This window comes from Perca fluviatilis, chromosome 10 (assembly GCF_010015445.1).
Source record: "Perca fluviatilis chromosome 10, GENO_Pfluv_1.0, whole genome shotgun sequence".
NCBI lineage: Eukaryota > Metazoa > Chordata > Actinopteri > Perciformes > Percidae > Perca > Perca fluviatilis.
In genome coordinates, this window is record NC_053121.1 from 17,889,298 (window position 1) to 17,911,098 (window position 21,801).

Genomic DNA, 21,801 nt, shown 5'->3' on the forward strand with positions numbered 1-21,801 from the left:
TAGTGGAAAGTAACATGTAAGTACATTTACTCGAGTACTGTAATTAAGTATAACTTTTCCGTACTTGTACTTTACTTTTATTTTCAGATTCGAATACTGTACTTTTTACTACACTACATTTGATGACTTTGGTTAAAAGTTACATTGCAGGTTCATATAAATAATTAAAAAAATATAAAATCAACAAATAAATTATTATTATTTTAAATTGGTTTAGGTTATAAAAGACTCTTGATTACAAGGGGGGAATTCACAAGGTACCCAGCAGTGTGTGAAGTAGTTAAGATGAGCCCAACCTTTAGCACCTGCAGCATAAAAGTGATGTACACATTTTGAATATGAATCAAGAATAATCATAATGAGATTCTGATTGGAGAGGCACCCAGTGCAAAAGCTCTGGTTGAGGAGTCCTCTTTTTATGGATTTATTTGATTTGAGCAGTAACGAGAGGCCACATGCCCTCTTCCTTTTGGAGTTTGCATGTTTTGTTTTTGTGTCATTTGTAAATTCAAGTTTCCACGCAATACATAACCTTAAAAACTAAAAAATATATTTTACCAAATGCATCTACTTTTACTTCCTTTCCACCTAGAGGGCTGAGTCGCAGCCTGGTCGTAACATGCTCAAAAACAAAACAATCAAGTACTCCCACATTCTGTGTATCATTTTTTCTTCATTTACTGTTCTTTCGCTTAGTTAAAATTAAGTTGTTGTTTTGGGGGGCTTTTCCGCCTTTAACGGACAGGACATCTAGGTGAGAAAGGGGAGAGAGAAATCGTCACAGGTCGGACTCGAACCCTGCGTCGAGGCATAAACCTCTCTGTATTGCTATGTGCGCCTGCTCGACCAACTGAGCCAATCCGGCCACTAGTTAAAACGAAGTTGATTGAGAGTTTACCTTGAAAATTTCCTTCCCTTTGACAAGCAGCTCAATGTCTCTGGATCCCAAATGACACTTGACCTCTTTACCAGACGTCCCATGAGGCACATTGACTTCGATAAAAACCTCCTCCATGGTCTGGTACCAGGAGCCCCAGGGCGTCTTGCAGGGGACGACGCCGCTCCTCTCCTCGAAGTGCACCGACATGCTGCGGCTTCACACACGGCTGACAGGTTGGCTAACGTCAGCTAGCTAACTAACTTAGCTACGCTGTATCTGGCTAACAGTTTGCTACGCGATTAACCGTTACCGCTCTTTACTTGATGAGTGCTTCACAGAACTGCTGTTATAAACATCTCAAGTGAAAGTAGTTTCAGTCGTTGGGAGTTTTGTTATTTTCTCGCCATGTCGTTTAGCGTTTTTTTTTTTTATTATATACTGTCTATGGTTTTTGGTTTTTGCCCCCTCACTCTCGAAACTTCTTCTTCTTTGCTCAGTATGGATAACAGTTCCGGTTGTGAACAACATTGTGGCATTAGCGCCATCTGCTGTCTGATAAAATAACTTCAGCAAGAAAAACAAATTCTTATGAGATACTGTACTTTATTGTCGTTGATGGTTACGTTGCATTGCCTTTAGTGTTCTTTTTTTGTTTTAAATAATTTTACTTTGTCTTTAAAGGAAACCGATAGAATCAGCTGTTTGTCTAAAAATGGAGTGGATTTACTAATCTGTTAATTAGATTACTGTTCTTGGTTTAGTGCCTCTGTGTCCTTATGCATACATACCAGTCACTTTAACAAGACCATTAAGGACTCTAGCTGACTGCAAATTTAGGGACAAATTCTCCCCAGGATGGCTGTCCTGTCATTAACTTTAGTTACTTTTATCTGCTGGATAAGGTAAGTATTCCCTCACTGCTTGAACAAGGGTCAGAGTACCATGAGCCTTGGAGTTTAACCTTTTATTTCTTTGCAGTCTTGGTAGTGTACTTGGAATTGAGAAGATTTACTCGGACAACATCACTCTCATTTTGGATCGACTTTTGGATGGTTATGACAACAGACTACGACCAGGATCTGGAGGTAATTCAGACTTTAAATCGCTAAAGCCTTGTTTCTAAAGATTTATATATTAAGTGATACAATAATCAGATTGTGCAAGTCTATTATTGTGCATCTTGTATTGTTGTGTGCATTGTACAGTTGTTATAATTACTGCTGCAGGTGGTGTTACGGAGGTGAAAACAGACTTCTTTGTCACCAGCTTTGGACCTGTTTCAGATGTTGAGATGGTAAAATACTACTGCTGTAAGGAGATGTGTATGTGCAGACTGTGGGAGATAACAGCGCTTCAGCTAATGAGCTTTAATATGTTTGACCTGCTCTATAACTCCATTACTGATGGCCTCTAAATCAATATGACAATATGTCAGACAGAGGGAATGGCTGAATGGATTGATTAATGATTATCTGGGATGAGTGGCATCCATCATTGCCTCGTCATCTCTCCACACCTTCCACTGCAAGTTGAAATGGCTCTCCAGTATCATGCAGACTGATGAATGAATGAATATTTAAGTTTAAAACTAGAATTTAGGGAATGGTTTATTTTACATTCACTAACATGTTATGTTCATGCATCAGGAGTACACCATGGACATGTTCTTCCGTCAGATGTGGGTTGATGAGCGGCTCAAATTTGAGGGCCCCACTGAAATCCTTCGACTGAACAACCGCATGGTGGACAAGATCTGGACGCCAGACACTTTCTTCCGAAACTCCAGGAAGTCAATTTCTCATAACACGACCACACCTAACAAACTCTTCCGCATCATGCAGAACGGGACTGTCCTCTACACCATGAGGTGATCTTACTTATTGCTTTGTTGATGAGGTATTTAGTGGACACTAGGTTTATAGGAAGAGATAACTTGTGTCTGTGTGTTCTCTTGCTGTTAGGCTGACCATTGGCGCAGAGTGTCCAATGAGACTGATGGACTTCCCTATGGACGCTCACTCCTGTCCTCTCAGGTTTGGAAGCTGTAAGTATAACAGCTGTGTTCATAAACAAAAGGAATAATAATGCCCAGATTCATGAATGTGTCTACCCTTGAGTTTTTCCTGATTTCCTTTGCATTTTTAGATGCCTACACGAGCAGTGAAATCCTTTTCACTTGGAGGAAGGGACCAGTAGCCTCTGTCGAGTGTCCCGCTGAGTCCATGAGTCTTCTGCAATATGACCTGGTGGGACAGACTTTGTCCAGTGAAATATTCAAATCAAACACAGGTAACGCTTACCGTTAGCTATCACATTGCTCTTCTTATAAGGACACTTTTGCAGTCGTACCCGCAACCTTAAGTTTAATTTGAAAAAAATCTCATGAACTGATGGATCTGAGAGTAAGAGCTCAGATGAGTCCCTTTAAACTCTGCACTATAGTGTCCATTATTCCCCCACAGTAGAGCCGGTATAAAAGCAAAGACTTCCTTGAGCAGCCGTCTAGTGTAAGATGCTTAAGTGGTCAGGCCTAATGCGTACAGTGTGCCTTTAAAAAAAACTATGGGGTTTAAAGCCCAGTGAATGCACCGACAGAGAGGAGGAAGGATGGAGTAGTGTGTGTGTGTTTTCTCTTTTCACCAGAAGAAGGAGACGTGCTCCCCTGCTGTGAACCTAGCAGATTCCTGAAATAGAGAGAAAAGGATGAGGCAGGCTCCAAAACGTAGAGAGGATACCCATTTGGAAAACAGAGCGAGAGAGAAAACCTCTGTGTGTGTGTGTGTGTGTGTGTGTGTGTGTGTGCGTGCGTGCGTGCAGCAGCAACAGCAGCAACGTGTTTTTGGTCTGTGAATGTCTGCATGCATGTGTTTAGACAGAGCAGGGCAGTGTTAGGATAGTGACACTGCATGCTCTCCTTCTGCCCCCTCCTCACTTGCTCCTTCTTCTTGACTTTATCCCATGTCTGCTGTGCTCCCTCCTCCTTCCGTCCTCCTTTTAGTCCTTCCTCTCTTCCTTCCTCTTGTCTCTTATATTCTGTCTTTCAGTTCGAGGGCTATTCCCGTCCTAACAGCAGCGATATATCTTTATGTTTCTCTCAGCAGCTATTCTGTTTCAAGGGCGGGCTAAGGCAACCGTTCTGTGCCTCTCTGCTCTGTCCCTCGGGGTTGCTCTCTTCACACATGCTGTTTATCTTGCAGGTCACTACTCTGTGCAGGTGGTCCATTTCCACCTCAAGAGGAAGCTGGGCTACTACCTTATACAGACTTACGTTCCTCTTATAATGGTTGTTGTGCTGTCACAAGTCTCTTTTTGGATCAACAAAGAGTCTGTTCCTGCACGCACAGTTGCTGGTACGCTTCTCTTTCCCCATGCATGTCTGCCCAACTCGTTCCTGTGCTATCATAAGCCTGTGTCTCCAACGGTATCACTACAGTCCAAAGCCACTATTCCATACTGGTTCATTGCTGTGTGTTTTGCCTTTGTGGCGTCGGCTCTTATCGAGTTTGCAGCAGTAAACTACTTTGCCACCCTCCAGGCCAACCGTCTGAAGAAGGAGAAAGCTAGACGAGAAAAGCTTGAGGTGTTAGATGCCGGCAGCGATGATGAAAACGCAATTTCGGTGAGATGCTGACTTTATGTCATCATTAAAACATGGAGATCCCTTAATTGAGTGCAACAGATAACCCAGCACCTTTCTGTGCCAATTTTATACCAATGTTTGTAGAACCAGAATATACCAAAACATTTTTTTTTGCTGTTTCAATTCATATATTACACGTAAAACAATGTCCAACAACTGTAGAAAAGTGGTATATTAAGATTTGAAAGCCCCTAAAACATGGTTTAAATCGTTAGTATGTCTCTATAACATGAAATAGTAATAAATAAATAAGCAGCAATTAGTTCAACAGTCAAAATCTCAGCAAATGTTCTTCTTCAGATGTGGTCATTACATTTAGATTTAAATGAAGCAAAACTCGTGTGACGTCGTGTTTTTCCAACAAACCACACAGCACACTGAAATCTCATAAAGAAATATGAAATAGCCAAAATTGTTGTAACTTTGGCAGAAACTCTTGTGTTAATGTAGGACACCATCGCTCATGGTAAGACGCTGATCAAGAAAATAGGATTTCAGATCCTTTCAGAGTATAAATGTAACAGTAAATATCAGATTTATTTATTTAGGTAAGACTCTGACATTTACGTAAAACCAAAACATAAAAAACACGATAATGAATATATTTTAAAAGTTAAAGAAATAGTTAAATATGGGACTACCACCGACCAGCAGCCGGTTAGCTTACCTTAGCACAGCTTAGGTTGCTGTTTGCCCATTTTTTCAGTCTTAATGCTAAGCTTAGCTAACCGGCTGCTAGCTTTAGCTAAATATTTAGCGTACAGACACAAGCGTGGTATCAAGCTTAATGCTCAGCAAGAAAGCGAATAGGCGTGCTTCCCAACATGCTTTCTTCAAAATGGAACAAATAAATGTGAGTAAATAGACATTCTTTTATTAGAACCTGATTGTCTGCAGTGAAAAAAAATGATTTGGGTGGGTTCCTGGTTATAAACAGGTATAAATATATATCTTACCAGCCAGATTTTCTACCATAAGAACTGAGTTTAGGATAGTAGGTTTTGTTCCTAAATGTGGTATGATAGCAACCTGCTCAGCAACATCAGCTTATGCTATCACTTGAAGAGAAGGGTGTGCTTCATGTCACGTGGCATCTTAAATGTGTTTATAGCTAATAATGGTGAATGGAGGTACAGAGTCCCTTCACTGTTGCAGAGTCTGATACAGTGATGTTGATAATGAACAGGATGCCAGCAGCAGCTCCAGACTCAGATGTAGAGAAAAAGAAATCATGCCACAGATCGGAGGTCTTTTTCTATGCATTTCCAAGTAGTCACCCTGCCTCTTCCATTCTCCTCATTCAAGGCACACCACACATTAAATAGTAATATGTGCTGTTGTAGTGCTCTCATCTCTACCTATATGCTTTATGCTAATATAGTAAGCCACCACAGCTTCCTCCTGGGATCTGTCTCACGTGTTGGGCTCATGGTTAGATTCTTTAAAAATAGCCTCAATGTGAGAACAGAGAACAACTCCAGCACTCCTCCCTGCATAATCTCCTAACCATCCTATGGGCATCCAGCAAACTACCTGCTGCGTTCTATAGGGATGCTGGAATGCCATTGAGAGAAAGATCCTGTGGGAACCCACATAACTGCCAGCCTTATATACATTAATCCAGCACATTTAAATCACCATACATGTACTTGCTAGCTTGAAATTCCCTAACTACCCTTTTTTTCTCACTGAGGAGAAACCCCACAAAAACACACACTTACTCATCTCTTCCTGCTTTTCCTCCAAACCACCCCTCCCACCAGTTGGACGGCAGCCATCAGGAAGACCTGAAGAGGAGAAACCACTCAGTGTGTCGCAGTGAGCCAGGAGAAGCTTCGCGGGTGCCGATTTTCCTCCATCAGGGCTCAGCTTTTCCTCAAATCCCGCAGCTGGCTGGCACCAGCCCCATTGACAAGTACGCCCGCATCCTCTTCCCCCTGGCCTTTGCGCTCTTCAACCTAGTCTACTGGTACATCTACCTGGCCAAAGACACCATGGAGATCGCCAGGTACACTAGTCACATTCAATTATTTTGGTACATTTACATCTGCCTTGGTACAGCTATAAGGGTCTGATAATACTCTCTATTTCTCTTATTATCAATGAATCCAAATCCAACAATGATTTGATCATACTATATTGTCTGTGTAGCCAATGCCTGATATAGCTTAGTGTTCCAGGAACTTCAAAACACATCAATGTGCCACACTGTTACACTGGGTGACATGTTTTTTTATTTTGATGAACATGGGCACTGTAGTTTATTATGAGTCAATCACACATACCGTATACTGTCCTGGTGCCATAAATACTCACTTGAGCACCAAATGTGTATTAATCCGCACCTGAAAATATAGTCCCCAATAAATGCACAATTTACTCCCGTAGCTAAAAACTACAGAGCCCACATGTTTATGATATTACTTTGAGTTGAAAAAACATGAAACGTGAAATATCAGCATTATCCTTAAATTGTTCTTTCACCGTAGAGGTAATGGAGATTGCAAGAAGTTAGTTCCAACTATTTTGACTTCTGACCCCCCCAACACAAAGCAATAGCTACCTGCAATGTCATATAACAAGTTGAATATGTTAACCAGTTATGAAAGAGTGATTATCTCTGATTATTACTTGGAGAATTGAAGAATTGTCTGGTATTTCACAGGAAAAGTTAAATTTAAGAAAAGCCTGAAAAAAGACCCATCATAGTGCTCATATTATGCTCATTTTCAGGTTCATAATTGTATTTAGAGGTTGTACCAGAATATGTTTACATGGTGTAATTTTCAAAAAACACCATATTTTTGTTGTACTGCACATTGCTGCAGCTCCTCTTTTCACCCTGTGTGTTGAGCTCTCTGTTTTAGCTACAGAATGAGGCATCACGCTTCTATTCAATCTTTGTTGGGAGTCGTATATGCGCAGTAGCTTGGTAAGGACTACTAGCCAGTCAGAAGCAGAATATGAGGGTGTGCCACGCTAGCAGCTAGGCGAGCATTATAACGTGTGTTACAAAGTGATGGAAGTAAAGGCTGGACTACAATAGAGCTGTTTGGAGCAGTTTGTGAACAGTGTTTTCTGTTGGAGATGGTAAAGTCCCTTTGGGGTGGACTTTGGGCTTTTTCACTTTGTAAACCTATAGCATGCACAATAAAAGATATGTAACACAATAAAGGAAAGGGAAAAAGCCAAAAAGCATAATATGAGCACTTTAAAGGTCCAATGTGTAGAAATTTCTCCCATCTAGCGTTGATCATATTGTATATTGCAATCAACTCTCTCGCACCACGCAATTCAAAGTACGTATTACAGCTAAGGTAGCCTTCACGCTTCAAAAAGCCGGTCTCTTGCTCTTTTCAATATCCTTTTTGTGGGCGAAGAAGAAGACTTCTTGTTCCTGAAATTTGGATTTTGAATACGTGTGGTCCTCCATGTTTCCTTCTTCAAACTTGCCGGGGCCGGAAAGCTACGATACCCATTAGCAGCACCTGTGAGTTTATTATGTGACAGTGAAAGTGCGAAAGGCGGAGCAGTATGTCCTGTATGTCCCTTACCGGCTAACGTATTTCAAGATGGCGCGTGAATATGGAGCGTCTACCCCAGTTCATGTAAATGCAAATTCAAGCCAAAAGGAATACTTGGAATTGATGGTGGTGGTAAATATTCATGAAAAAGGACAAGTTTGTGAACAGGCAACACAGATTTTAATAATGAACAACTAAACATGTTACACACTGGACCTTTAAATAACGCCTTTTTTTTTTGTTGCAAACCTTAAGGTTTATAATGTGACCCTTTGGGGGAGGTCCCAGCCCCATGAGCCACTGACATGAGCATACACACTACTAGTGATTTTACCCAGTATTACATCTTACAAGAAAGCTTCCCTTTGGAGTTTAACCTTTAACCTTTTAAGTCTTGCGTGACAAGGCAGCAGATCCAGAAAAGCCTTTCATGCAAAATCGTAAAAATAGCAGAGACATACCTGGAATATAACCAGCATTCTTGTACAAACGAGGTAAAAAGGGAGAGGGGGAAATCAGAAAAAGGATATTTATGCATACTTACTTTGTATCTCAAAGAGCTACAACCCTGTCTCACTCTGCTCTAATTATGATAGCTTCAGTGGAACAATAACTACCCACAGTTTTTGTCAAAGACTTTTATCTAGGCAGTAAAGGCATCAATAATTTCTAATGCTGAAACAGCCCTGGGAGTTGTAGAAGGGGGGGAAAAAAGAGGAGAATGATGTTAGGTGGCGTTGTTGCTGCATTACTGCCAGCACTGTGGCTTTTATCATCATCATAGATTTACAATACAAAAAGGGCTGGGCGCTCAGTTCATTTGAGAAGAAAAAGATGCATCAAGCTTCCTCCTCTTTTATAGAAGTTTTACCTGAGGGTTTCTCCATGGGGAGCAGGTCTCACGGGCAAGAGAAACCAAAGCTTGCTTTGTACATTAAGCACATGAAAAAGTGACTATTCACTTTCCCGCTTATAAGTGAATCACCTATAGGACACACAGCTCCAGGTCCAAGAAAGAAAGAGAGAGATACAGTGCAAAAAAGAGAGAGAGAGAGAGAGAGAGAGAGAGAGAGAGATGTGTTATACAACACAGGGGAATGCAAATCTGCTCATCATGCTTCCCATGTTCCTGTCAGAGAATTTTATGGTTGTTTTGTTCATAACATTCTGCAGAATAATGAGAGAGACAAGATGGAGAGCATGAGAACAGCTGCATCACATCTATTCCCTTTACATATTTTTGCCACGCCCCTCGCTTGATACTTTTGAAGAAGGCACTGAGAGGACAGGGAGCACAGTAACAGTTTGGGCTGTGCAGTGTACTGCAGCTAGAGAGTCTCTAAATGTGGGAAGATAGAGGTTTCTGTATGCTCCTCTCACATTTTGTGCTCTGTTGTATTCTCGTCTTGCAGGAATGGGGTTCTTAAAAACTGAGAGGACCTGGAAAAGGCCATGTGCAGCCTGAGAGATCTTCAGCATCCAGCCAGCAAGCCTCACCCTCCTGTCTCTCTCTGTGTGTGAACAAGCTCTCAGCGGTTTCTCTGCTCTCATCTGACAGAGGAAATGAATCAGAAACTCATTTTATTCTCCTGCCGCACATCTATTCATTTCACAGGCTGTGACCACTGCCCACTTGTGTTCTGATCAGTAGCTGAAGAGCTGCCCTTCACGGGCCTCAATCACTTTAAAGCCCGCCACGTACACACAACAACTTCTCGGGGCCCCCGGACCGAGACAGACGCCACACACATACAGTATGCTTGACACTCAGACGCACACTTAGACACACAAACCAAGAAACACATCAAAAAGAAGTGGATGATATAATCTATGATGGCTGTAACTGGTGGTGATGCAACAGTGAACCAATGCTTTCAGAAGCCTGCCCTCTACAGAAGCATAGCTCCCACTACAACAAGATCAAAGGCAATTTACAGGAGCCTCGCATCCCTCCCCGCGGCCTCAAAAATCAACTCAAACCTGAGAAAATGAATTGTGGGATTGTGTTTTTCATCCCACCTTTCTGCTCTGGCGCTCTGTTGCTCCCTCTGCATTTCCAGATCTACTGCAGGTCCTCTTTAAACATTGCAGGGAAGCGTGTAGGCTTTAATACCCATAAGTGTTGATGGCATTCATTTTCTGTTTTTGTACAGATGCTGCATGTTTGTTGGGCACAGATGTTTAAAGTGTCTACTTGCAATGGATGGAGTGTTATTCTCTTTTTAGCCACTTAACATGTGCAGTAACATAAAACTGAAGGAATAAAGTGGCTCTTAAGTTTTCATTTTGACCACTTGAACCCTTCAGTCCCATTGTTTGACCTTGTCATGATATAGACAAACTCGTCTGCCCTGTGATGAACATAAAAATAAAACAAGCCTGCATTAACACCGCTGTTGTTCATTTCACTCCTGGCATACATGTTTGCTTCTTCATTACGCACAACCACTTGTCCCTTTAATATTTTTCTCTGCAATGGAAACTGCTCATCCACCATCATCAGTCTCCACTCTTTGATCTTGGGCTGGCTGCACGCATGCGCCTCTCATTGGCTCCTCTGCACTGTCTGGAGTAAGTTGGATGCGCGCTCTCCTCACTCGCATCCCGAAACCGCCTCAATACTGTTGCGATGGGGAGGATCAGGAAAAACGACTTTTGGATTTTGACTTTTTCTTTAATAGTGACTTTTGTCTGTGCTCAAAGGTAATCTCGTTTTCCTTTTTTTGGTCCTCTCTGTCTTGCATGTCATGTAGCCTCTGTTAAAGCGTGCCTGGCGTGTGATATTAATAAGCTGTTTTGCATTATACCACCTTTTTCTCCCACAGCGTCAAGGATCTCAAAGATCCGAGCAATATGCCTCTGGTAAAAGAAACAGTGGACAGACTGATGAAAGGATACGACATTCGGTTGAGGCCAGATTTCGGAGGTAACGAGCACATTGAAACGGAATGTCATGTTTTCACGCCCTCCTGACGTGCAATACATGTGTAATGAATCGCAAAATCTGCTTTAATTTACATAATCATTCATTCATTCATAGCCAAATAGGCCTTTCCAATTAGGCTATGAGAAACGATGTGCATATTTAATTTGATGGAGGTGATAAGACAGGCTCTTGAACGTGATCGATCCCGTTCATCAATGTTTGATTATCCCACTAAAAAGATTAAATTAACCGCATTTAAGCTCATCTTCGTGTTAAACATGAGGTTTTTTTGCCCAGGCTGATGATGCACAAGTCTCCTGTAGGTGGATGGGAGCAGAGAGAAACCTGAGCGCACGTCACGAATTTGTTAAATTTACATGATGAGAGAATTATTCATCTTGTATTAATGCTTCTTTTCCTTCACAGGTGCGCCGGTGGCTGTGGGAATGAATATAGACATAGCCAGCATAGACATGGTGTCTGAAGTCAATATGGTAGGTGCATCTTCATGATTATTAACGCGCTTAATGTTGCCAATTGTGCCTGGCACGGTTGGAATACCCCAGAAGTGGGCTACTTATCACGGGTCAGTGTGTGTGATTGTGAGCTGGGATAATGTGAACCAGGCTGAGGCATCTTGTGAATAATTTTTCCTCGTGTAAAAAAAAAGTGAAGGCTTCCGTTCCCAAACACATCATCGCCATCCTCCTCTCAGTCTCCGCATTTGCAGCTCTGGTGTGCTGCTGCATTTGAATTCAAAACACACACTCACTGGCGCACTCGGACGCACAGCCCCGGCAGCGCGCGCGGATAGAGCGTGTGTGTGTGTGTGTGTGTGTTTGTGTTCCTGACTGCTTCACGTTGTCAAGCCTCGGTGGTGTAATTTTGTTGACACGCGCCCACCCCTCCTCATCCCCTCTCCTGTGTCCTCTCCATGCAGTTACCTTTAAAATGAATTAAAACACTCTCTTCGTCTCCAAACTGGCATCCTTTGGTGTTCTGAAAGGCTTTTAATTCGGGCGACCAATCACATCATCACCGACTACGTAAATGATCTTCCCCCTTACTTGTCAGATGACGTAAGCAATTTGTTAATAATAAATGTTCATGTTCAATCATACAGCATTGCAACAAAAAAAAAAGAAAAAGAAAGGGCTTGAGCTTTGGTGCACAAAGATGAACGTTATGTGCGACTTGGAGAGGACAGGGGGAAAAGTTCAGCAGCCCATGCAAGAGCACCCCCTATTGATCCCTGTGACAGACAGACAGACAGACAGACAGACAGACAGACAGACAGACAGACAGACAGCAACCCACAGGAAACTGATGGCAATTACTTCAGTGTAGCTCGGCTGCATTAAATAGACTCTATGTCTAGTGTAATATTACTGGTTTTCCCCATTGGATTTTTGATGCTTTTAGAAAAATATTAAAGGCAGTCTTTGCAAAGAATGTGAGAAAAGATCATTTACAAACCAGTTTGCCAGTAGGAATGTCAGAGGATGTGTTTTCTATTATTAATGGAGTCAGTTTTAAGTTTGATCAAATGTCTGTGGTCATTTTAAACTGCACTGAATACGTTTTTATAAATACAGCAGCATGTGTTTTGAAATACTGAATATGATAATATCAGAGCTTTTCCTTTGATGGAAATTATTTATTTTGGTGGAGGATGCAGCCAGAACGGATGTGCCTTGGGGGTCCAGGGAGATTTGAAATAGAAACCCCTCACTTGCTTTGGCCTCTCTCTTTCTCCCTCTTCCTCCTCCATCCTTCCCATCCCACCACTTTGACTGGATCCCTGGCTGTGACTCTGGGCTCAGCAGCCATGTAATCCACCTCTGCCTTGCTCCAAAGGGTTATCTTACTTAAGAACTAGGCATCTATGCGAGCATTCATCTGGAAAAAAACACTGCTTCATACATCCGTGTGAGTGTGTAACAAAACACAAAACTGTGCACAAACAGTGAATGGCGGCTGACGTCATGCAACTCCCTGTGGCTATGCGAGAGCGTTCATCTCGCCCATTTCTCAGAAAAGCTCTCCCTGCCAGATCTGCACAGGCGTCCCTCTGACACGGCGGACAAATTTAGACGAAAAGTTTAAATAAATAACATCCAAAGACCTCAGAGGACTTGTGTTCCACACATTGTTGTCACCTTCTGAAAAATCCTCCCTGCGACTTACATAACACGTCGGCTTCTCCTCCTCATCCTTTCTTTACGTCCATCTCTCTTTGGCACAATAGAGGAGAACAGCAGCTGACGAGATTGATCTCAGAGAAATCAATAATATCACCGTGCACCGTGATCACGAGAATGGAGTTGGTGACCTGTGCTCGGCTTTGATCTTGCTCATCAGGGGCAGCCGCTTTCAAGATTAAAGTGCTGAGAGGGAAAACAACACAGCGAGGCGAGGATGAAACCAGAGAAGGCAGTAAAGAACAGGGTGGGAGAGAGGTGAAGGTTACTGTGATCAGTTTCACCATCTCTATTGATATCTACATCACGGTGGAGGCCAGGGAAACATTTCTAGCAGACCCTGTTACCACAAGAGAGCTTCAGACAGTGCTTCATTTGCCCTTCAACATACACTTTCCTTTTTTCTACTTGAGTGGCTTTAAGGTTGGAAAACCATCTTATGCCACACTGTCTGACTCTGTCACATATTGATCCTTTAGCATCTTGTTCCAGCTCCTTATTGAAGCCATATAACGTTCAATGATCAAATGGATATTCTAGATCTTTTGTGCGTCATTTAATGTACAATTTTCTAAAATTTAAGCCGGAAATATTTGGTGTTTTAGAAAATGTTAGTGTGTCTATAATAATCAAAAAATAATCTGTGGTTTGAACAGTATTTAGATGTATAGCATGAGTTTGTAATGACCCAGCAGTGCTTCAGTGAGGTGTGAGGTTGTTAAAAACACAACTCTACAGATGCTGCAAGTAATCTGCTTATTATTTAATTGATCATTTGATAATTGATGACTTGATAATTGTGTTGTCTAACAAATGTCAGCAAAAAGTAAGGAATGTCAATTATAAGTTCCTGCCATTTTTTTAAAATACAAATTACTTCAGAATTACAAAAAAAGTCAGTGTCATACGTAGTCATTTCAGGGAACCTTAAGGTCCTCTTAAAGAGGGGAAAAAAACATCCTACATAAATAAAAATGCTCTTTGGGCAGAACATGGAGAAAAGTTGTATGAAAAGCCTTTATTCAGTTAGGCACATCCGTTAAAATGTTGACCAGTTTTTAACTGAATTGCTTCTAAAGAAAACTGAACCCCTTGTTTATGATCAGACCATGTCAGTTACGCACATTTTGCATGTAAAGTATTTGAACCTGACGGAAAATGGAGTCATTTGCTGTCAGAAATGAAAGAATATGATTGGGTTGGAAATGAGTGTTTGTTAGCAGGCCTGCCATCATGGCGGTGAGCAGGTCTGGGCTGTAGACAGCTGCTCGCTCTTCTAATTAAAGATAAAAAGGCCTCTGGTGGAGAACGAACTCTGCATTTTGGTCCGGGCAGATTAAAACTATTGTGGCATTTTTTCTTCTCCGCTGACATGAAGGGCAGGATGGTAGTTGAGGTAGTTTTTGCTTTTCTGTGCACATGTAAGGCGTTCACGTTTATACGTGCCATAGGGGAGTCACTTTTTTTTGGTGGATTCTCTTGTGATCCACAACGATGGCCTGTTGAGGCTCAAAGGTCAGCCGCGTTGTCGGGCAATAAAAATGTGCAGGTCAGTCAGTGCCGTGGTAGCAGCCTCGCCTGCATGACATTACAAATGTGCTATTTTGAGAGGGAAGTGTCCTCCGAGTCCGAGGTGTGACCACACATCCTTGCTGACTCACTAGGGTTAGTGCAAAATATGGCACAGATATGATATCATGGCCGAGGACCCCCCACTCAACCCCCTGTTTATCTCTGTCTGTCTGTCTGTTCAGCGCTGGCATCCCGCTCCATCACTCATCTCCCTCACTTAGCTGCCTAAATTGCATTTGCATAATGCTGTTTGTTTTTGCTGGAATCACAGATCCAGGAACCGAACCCTGGTTACGGTGCATTAAAAAGTGTTCTGCACACAGGCAGTGCAGCTGATTAAATACAAGTCGAGTCTGTTGTCTCAGCAATGCATCAGCGCTGTATAATGTCTTTAGCATGCCATCTATATGTTGAGTAGCTACTATATGCACGCCAAGGCTGGAATCATCCCGCTTGTTAATTACATGTAAAATACCTGAGGTTGGTGGTTGTTAGGAGGCGCTGCCTGTACTATAATACTGTTCTCTGAATGTTAATTAGCTGGCTGTGAATTAAAAGATTTAAACAAACCAGCTGTGGTGGCTTCTGGGATGGAGGAATTAGTGGGGCGTGAGCTTTCCCTTTATTACGATCATTATCCTGACAAGCGCTCAGGTCCTCTTTACATGAGTTAGGGGATCTGGCCATAAGATAACAGGAGAGCCGATGACCAGAGAGAACACGACGCGGGCCTCGATGTTCCACTACATCCGTGTGAAGGAGGCAGCTTCTTGTGTCTGTGAATTAGCAACCATTTTGATCTTGTTTGTCCAAACTGATCCTGTTCCATTTTATTTTCAGCTTGTGGAAAATAAGCTTGTGTTATTTTTACTCAGTGTTGCTATGACAACGCAGCCTCTTTCTTCTTTTTTGGTGGATCTAGGGAAGTCAAGGAAAAGCAAAAATGGCCTCATTTTCTAGGGACTTTTTCAAGGTTTTCAACATCATAATCCAGGTTAAGGTGGTTCTGTTTTTGAAGATGCCAGATTGTATTTTTTTTGCATTTTGTTGATATTTTGCCTTTTTAAGAAAAGCTGATGATACAGGATATTTCCCACAGTGTTAATGGCTATACAGTAGTATCTTAGATTCTAGAATCTTATTTCTGTGTCTACTCTTTTCTGTGGCTTTTCTGAGCTTGCTGCAAAAATGTTAATGAAAACTATGACCCATGCACATTTTTATACAGATATATATACTTTTTTTTTATAAATACAAGACAGATTTTTGTCTCTTTGTTCGTCTTGTGCAGCTTTGATTCTGCTGGCTCTGTTTGCTCTGCTGAGCTTTCCAAAAAGCTTAAGACAAGAATGCAGGTTGTCCAGAACAATGTCATTAGTTATGCTGAGTGGACACAGATTAAAATGAGTAACAGATTAATATGGTCAGCAGTATAATTACAGCACAAGAACAACACTTAATCCTGCAGCTGTCTTACATGCACGCTGGGGTCTGTGTTTAATGTTTAGTCCATGGAGACTGGGTTAATTCGAAGATGTCAGAAGAGACCATGAGCTTTGAAAAATAAACATTTTGTGTATCTGAAATTAAAACCTGGTAAAAGAAAGGTTTGTAAAATGAGCCAAAATATGCATATATTAAACATTAGGTGTCATACTTTTCAATGGTTGTGTAATTTTCTTAAATCATAATTTATTTGCCCTGTACATTTGTAAACCGAATAGAGGCTTTCCGAAATGCATTTCTTCTAATGCACTTTATGTTAATCCGATTTAAAAAAAACTGAAAGAGTAATCCTATTTGTTTTAAACACTTAACCTTGCAGAGTCCCACTGCAAGAGCGAAGTTACGCCAAGTTTAAATTGGTCATAATATTCTTTCCTAATAAAACAGGGAGTAAGTTAGCCAGCTCCCTTAAAAGCCCTTAATAATGTGTTTATGACTCCCTTAATGATTCTGTCAGGCATTTTCTCCACTGGAGCTAAGTAGCTGAAAAAAGACCCGTTGGAAGGAGAGTCATGAAGGCGTCCATGTTGTCAGTTACCTCAGGATGTGTATGCAACTCATTCAGAATGCACTAACTCCCTCTTTGACCCCTAATATTTAATCTTAAGACCATACTTAACTGGACACAGCTTAACCAGTTGATGTGCTGTGGCATCTCTTCCAGCTTGTAGATGGGAAGCGTAAACAGACAAGAGGCTGAGATGTCTGCAGACAAGCTTGTTATTGCCCAAACGTTGAATCGTCTCCTCGTAGCTGTGCACAGTAGACAGTGTTATTATCAGCAGATTCTTCCCTGCTTCTGCCCGAGCACTCTGCAGCAGGACACAGCAGATGAAAGCGTTAAGCAATATGGTGGACGTCTGTCTGGTCCCGTAAAGCTGCAGAGGAGAGAGAGAACCACACATACCAGCTGTCATACCAGCAGTTCATGGACTTGGTTTTTTAACCTTTTTTTTAAACCTTTTTATTGAAATTGTCTTTACTTTCCACACAGACCACAATGCTGTATGTGTACTGTCTTTTTAAATAATTGCATAATCAATAACCCCCTTAAATATGTTTTTCTTTTCTTTTGACCTTATTAAAGGGGTGATAGAATGATTATATAGGGTATTTCACACTGTTTCTTAAGGTCTCCTAATAGGGTATGTAACATTGGTTGGGCTGAAAATGGCCTGGTTGATATTTTATTGGCCCTTATGCATCCCTATGTATTATTATATATATGTATTATATATTTCTAACAAGAGGTTTTCTTCCAAATATGGTATGCTCATAGATATTTAGATGAGCTGCACGCTGATTGGTTGAGCGAATCCCCATACACACACATTAGAGACAAGACAGTGGGTCTCATATTTTAGACACTGCAATGTTTCATTACCAAATTCACTTCTGAGACTTTTTTATGCAAGAAATCAACTATATAAAGCTCAAATATGGGCCGTTTTACGAAAAATGTATGGCTAATTGCAAATTTGGTAAGACGGGTCGGACTTTAGGAGCTCCACACAGTCAGACGAGAAAGCGGCAGCCTGCTGGGCTCCATACCCAGGGCAAAGTCACCCTTTGTGGATTACTGCACTACTGGGGTTCCGCGGCCGGCTGCCGGCATAACTATAATATATTTACAGTTTAAATTTCGTCAGAAAGTTGAGAACAGTTGTGTCCGATTTCAATTTAAGGCGTTTTTGTGAACGTGAGGGGTCTTGTTAGGAGGAGCAGCTAGCTAGCTATGTGTCCCATTCAATACAATGGGAAAAGATTGCGGCTAGCTACCTACACTTTCGGCATAACTATAGTATATTTACAGTTTGAATTTCGTCACGGCACTTATATTACAAGTTCCCCAAGGTCTTATAAAGCTAACAGTTGTGTCCGATTTCAATTTAATGTATTTTTGTGAATATGAGAGGTTTCGTTAGCTGCCAGTGTCCCTTCAATCCAGTGGGTAAAGATAGCAGCTAGCTAGCTACACTTTCGGCATAACTTGTCCAATGTAGCAACCCAGGCAGCACCGGCCACTGAACTCCGACACACATTGCAATTAGCCATCAATTTTCGTAAAACGGCCCATATTTGAGCTTTACATAGTTGATTTCTCGCATAAAAAAGTTTCAGAAGTGAATTTTGTAATGGAATAGCAGAGATCTGCGTGACCTAGATTCAGAAGACTACCTGATCTCAGGTCAGTTGTGTAGACTATGTAAATGTGACAAAGACAGAGACTAGAGCCAAATGAGGAGGAGCCACTGAGTTGATGTCAACTCGGTGGGATTTGCCCGTTTTCGAGGCAGTTTCAAATTGTGAGATTTGCAGAGCAAAGAGGTGTCAATGGGATTTTGAGGTTCTATGTATGTCCTATTTACCCACCAAACTGTCATTTTTCAACTATGACAAGGTAAATTCGGTTTTGCATTCTATCACCCCTTTAAAACACAACAGTATGGGAGTGGTAACTATTGTCTTTTCAACAAACTGCAAATCTGATGGCAAAATACAGAAATCAGAAACCCTAAAGCATTGTTTTAGTAGTATAATATATGCAGATGTTTTAACAAAATGTCTTTATTAGCTATTTAAAAATTAACATGATGATGCTTAGAATTTGTATGGTTTATATAAACAAATATACATTTATTTTGTTTGCCCAAAATTATTAACAAACAAAGAAACATGCGTGTTAGTCTGACGTTTCTGATGTTTTAGGTTAATTTAGTCTGGTTTAGGTTGGATGTCCAGTGCTGGGATAAAGCCTGTCCCTCCCCTTCTGTTATCTCTGGAATCTATTTTGCAATGGGCTTTTTAGCACTATTTAGCGCTGCCCAAGATGACTGTGATTGGTTTATAGAAATACAAACATCCCAGTGCGTTTTTTTCCCCTATTCCAGAATGATTAGTCGGTGTAGCCAGACCATACTCCAGGGCTGACAGTGCTGCGGAGATAGGGCTTTACTATTGGGTCAATTAGACCCCGAAGAGGTCCAACTCCCTGTTAGACCTCTTATGAACAAGGTGTTATAAAACTACAATTACAGAAATCCTAATAAACTAAAAATAACATGTGAAAATGTATTATATTTAACCATGTTCAAAGTGACTGGGGAACTTAGTTTGTGTTGATTCTAGCACCCCATTTGGACAGAAGTGGTAGTGTTTTTACCACACCTGCCATAAAGATCTTTTCTAGTGCTTGCCGGCTGGTGCCGTAATGTAATGTCCACGGGAGGAAAGCTTGTATTACCCACTGTATTACTGAGTTAGCGTTACAGGGAGGTCATATAGTTGCGATGAATGTTTTGCACAGACAGAAAATCCTTTACAATAAGAGAATAGGCCTACGTTACCGATGCATCGCTGCATTTCAAGTGTTGCATACGGTAACTTAGCCTAACGGAGGAAGAGGGCAAATTCTGGGTCGGTTTTGAATAATTTACAATCCCATTATTGTCTCCATCTGTAGAAAGCCTGTCCTAACATCGGTCACTCTACCTTTTAGCTTTTAACGTTCGTTGTTCTTCGTTTAATTTCCCTTTTTTCTGTTATGGCCCTGCACCCAGTATCAGCCCTAACTACAACTTCTAAAATAAAATAAAAATACAATTGCTATCTTTTACCTGGCTGGATATTCAAACGCAAGTTTTTCCGGTGTTACACCGAAATCTGTGACCCATTAGAATGTGTTACTGTAGCGCCGACTACCTGCCGTAAATCATTTTGTGACTTTGTGGGAAAAATCGGACCTGGGCAAAGTCATTGATAAAAACTATATAAAAATAGCGTTCCTTTCACCGTTAGATGTTTGCTGTTACAGGTCATTTATGATCATCAGATGGAAAATTAAACAGTTTCAGAAACATTTAAAAGTTACATATAGTTATTTTAAACCCGTTTACTGGAGTCTCTATTTTCTACAGCAGACGTCTGAACTATATCATCAGTTCAAAATCCACGAAGAGTCATGATGTATCAAGCTGCTAAAACAATATGTTTTTTGAGTTGTTATAGAGGGCGGGAGAAGACAAAGCGTGCACATCCTGCTTTTTTTTTCTTCAACCGGGTACAGAAAATCAGAAAGAACTACTGTCATTTCCGTTTGTAGGCCTACAACTACAAATGAAAATGAGAGTGACTTTATTGGTGGACATGTCTTTTCATAAACAACAACAAACAGAAAGGCCTACTACACATAATTGAAATTAACAGAGCGGTGTGTATTGTGTTCCATGAGCAGCTCCCTCCCATGTCAGTTGTGACAGCTGATGTAGTTGTAATGGAGGTCTTGTAACAACTGTAGCCTGTCAGATTTCTCAGGGAAACACAAATGTACTCCTTGTCACTCTGTCAGATTCTTAATGGGGGTTTGTTAGCCCAGAAACATATCTGTAGTGAGACACTGTCACTGTGCAACCAGCCTTGATGTTTTTTTTGAGTTAGCCGGGCCTTGTTTGTATCGTCATCATCCTAATATATTCACTGCTGTCAGTTTTTTTTTTTTTATGTTGATGCTCTCCACAAGATGTCTCCCTCACTGATGCTCACTGGGCTGCCTGTGTGATGTTAATGGAGTTTCTAAGGAGTGCTTGTGACAAGGAGACTGAAGGTCGCTTTGGAGCCCGACACTCCAGCATGGGACGGTCTATCTCTCACTCATCTGCAGCTTTTATTGGATGTTGCATGCTGCAAAATCCTCCTCACCTGCTTCTCGTTCTCCATCTTTTGTGTGTGGACTGACGAGGCTTTCAACACATAATACATGAAAACGTCTTGTTTATTAAATTATTTCTAGTCCAGGAGACAAAATGCTAAATGAAGAAAGACTCATCAACTTAAAGGCCTTTTATTGGGACTTCTGTGTCAAAATGTGCTTTGATTGTGTGTGCGTGTGTGTGTTTTTTGAATTTTTTTATCTAATCTATTAAGGCTGCACCATATTGACATAAAATGAATGTATCGCAGAGTTTTGGTTAATGTTGCGTGATATCAATATCACATGTGCAGATTTCTTCATTTTTTATTGAAATTTGTTGAACATTTTCCGGAACAGGATATAAATCCTCTACAGCAGACTCTCCAACGACTACTACTGTTGGAAAAAAATGCTTAGACATTAACATGTAGATATACAGAATTTGCTTTTGTTTGCATGAAAACAGCACGATTTTCCTGCTTTGTGTTTCGGTACAGCGCCAGAATAGTACAACCCTTACCCCCATCACAGAACAAAAAGTACTCCCCGGCAGTAGGCCTACAGTAGTTTACGTTGCAGATTTTCTTTTAACAATAACTTTGACTGTACTGAGAGAGACTGTTGGCAGCTGTAATTTGTGGCCCTCTCTGAGCTCATGTGATGTCCGAGCAAAGGTAAACAGCACCATCTGTTAGGCCGTAATTACGCTGCCATTCTACCGCACAGCCAGGAGGCAGCGTGCATGCCCAGGTGTTCTCTGTGCTGGTGCTGTGCATCTCTACACTCTTAAACCCCCCCCCCAAACGTACACAACGGGGTTCCACACACACACTAATGCACAACCACTTTGAGTTTAAGCTCA

At 41.3% G+C, this 21,801-nt stretch overlaps 2 protein-coding genes across 4 annotated transcripts in view; both read left to right on the forward strand.

Moving 5' to 3' along the window:
• Window positions 1-872: 872 nt before the first annotated feature.
• Window positions 873-10,434, forward strand: gabra6a (gamma-aminobutyric acid type A receptor subunit alpha6a). 2 transcript variants are annotated; one of them, XM_039814244.1, is made up of 9 exons: window positions 873-1,113; window positions 1,859-1,965; window positions 2,107-2,174; window positions 2,527-2,747; window positions 2,842-2,924; window positions 3,026-3,169; window positions 4,078-4,499; window positions 6,284-6,528; window positions 9,457-10,434. In XM_039814244.1, the coding sequence occupies exons 1-9, from the start codon at window positions 950-952 to the stop codon at window positions 9,476-9,478; spliced, it is 1,476 nt and encodes a 491-aa protein (XP_039670178.1). In that variant the 5' UTR covers window positions 873-949; the 3' UTR covers window positions 9,479-10,434. The 2 variants fall into 2 exon arrangements, with proteins under 2 accessions (XP_039670178.1, XP_039670179.1); XM_039814245.1 differs by lacking the exon at window positions 873-1,113 and adding an exon at window positions 1,565-1,782.
• A 239-nt stretch (window positions 10,435-10,673) lies between these two features.
• The window catches only part of gabrb2a (gamma-aminobutyric acid type A receptor subunit beta2a), a 33,504-nt gene continuing 22,376 nt past the window's right edge, over window positions 10,674-21,801 (forward strand). For both annotated transcript variants that reach the window (XM_039814241.1, XM_039814243.1), the window contains exons 1-3: window positions 10,674-10,747; window positions 10,870-10,970; window positions 11,397-11,464. In XM_039814241.1, coding sequence (XP_039670175.1) covers window positions 10,674-10,747; window positions 10,870-10,970; window positions 11,397-11,464 — 243 coding nt within the window. The remainder of the gene's footprint in view (window positions 10,748-10,869; window positions 10,971-11,396; window positions 11,465-21,801) is intronic.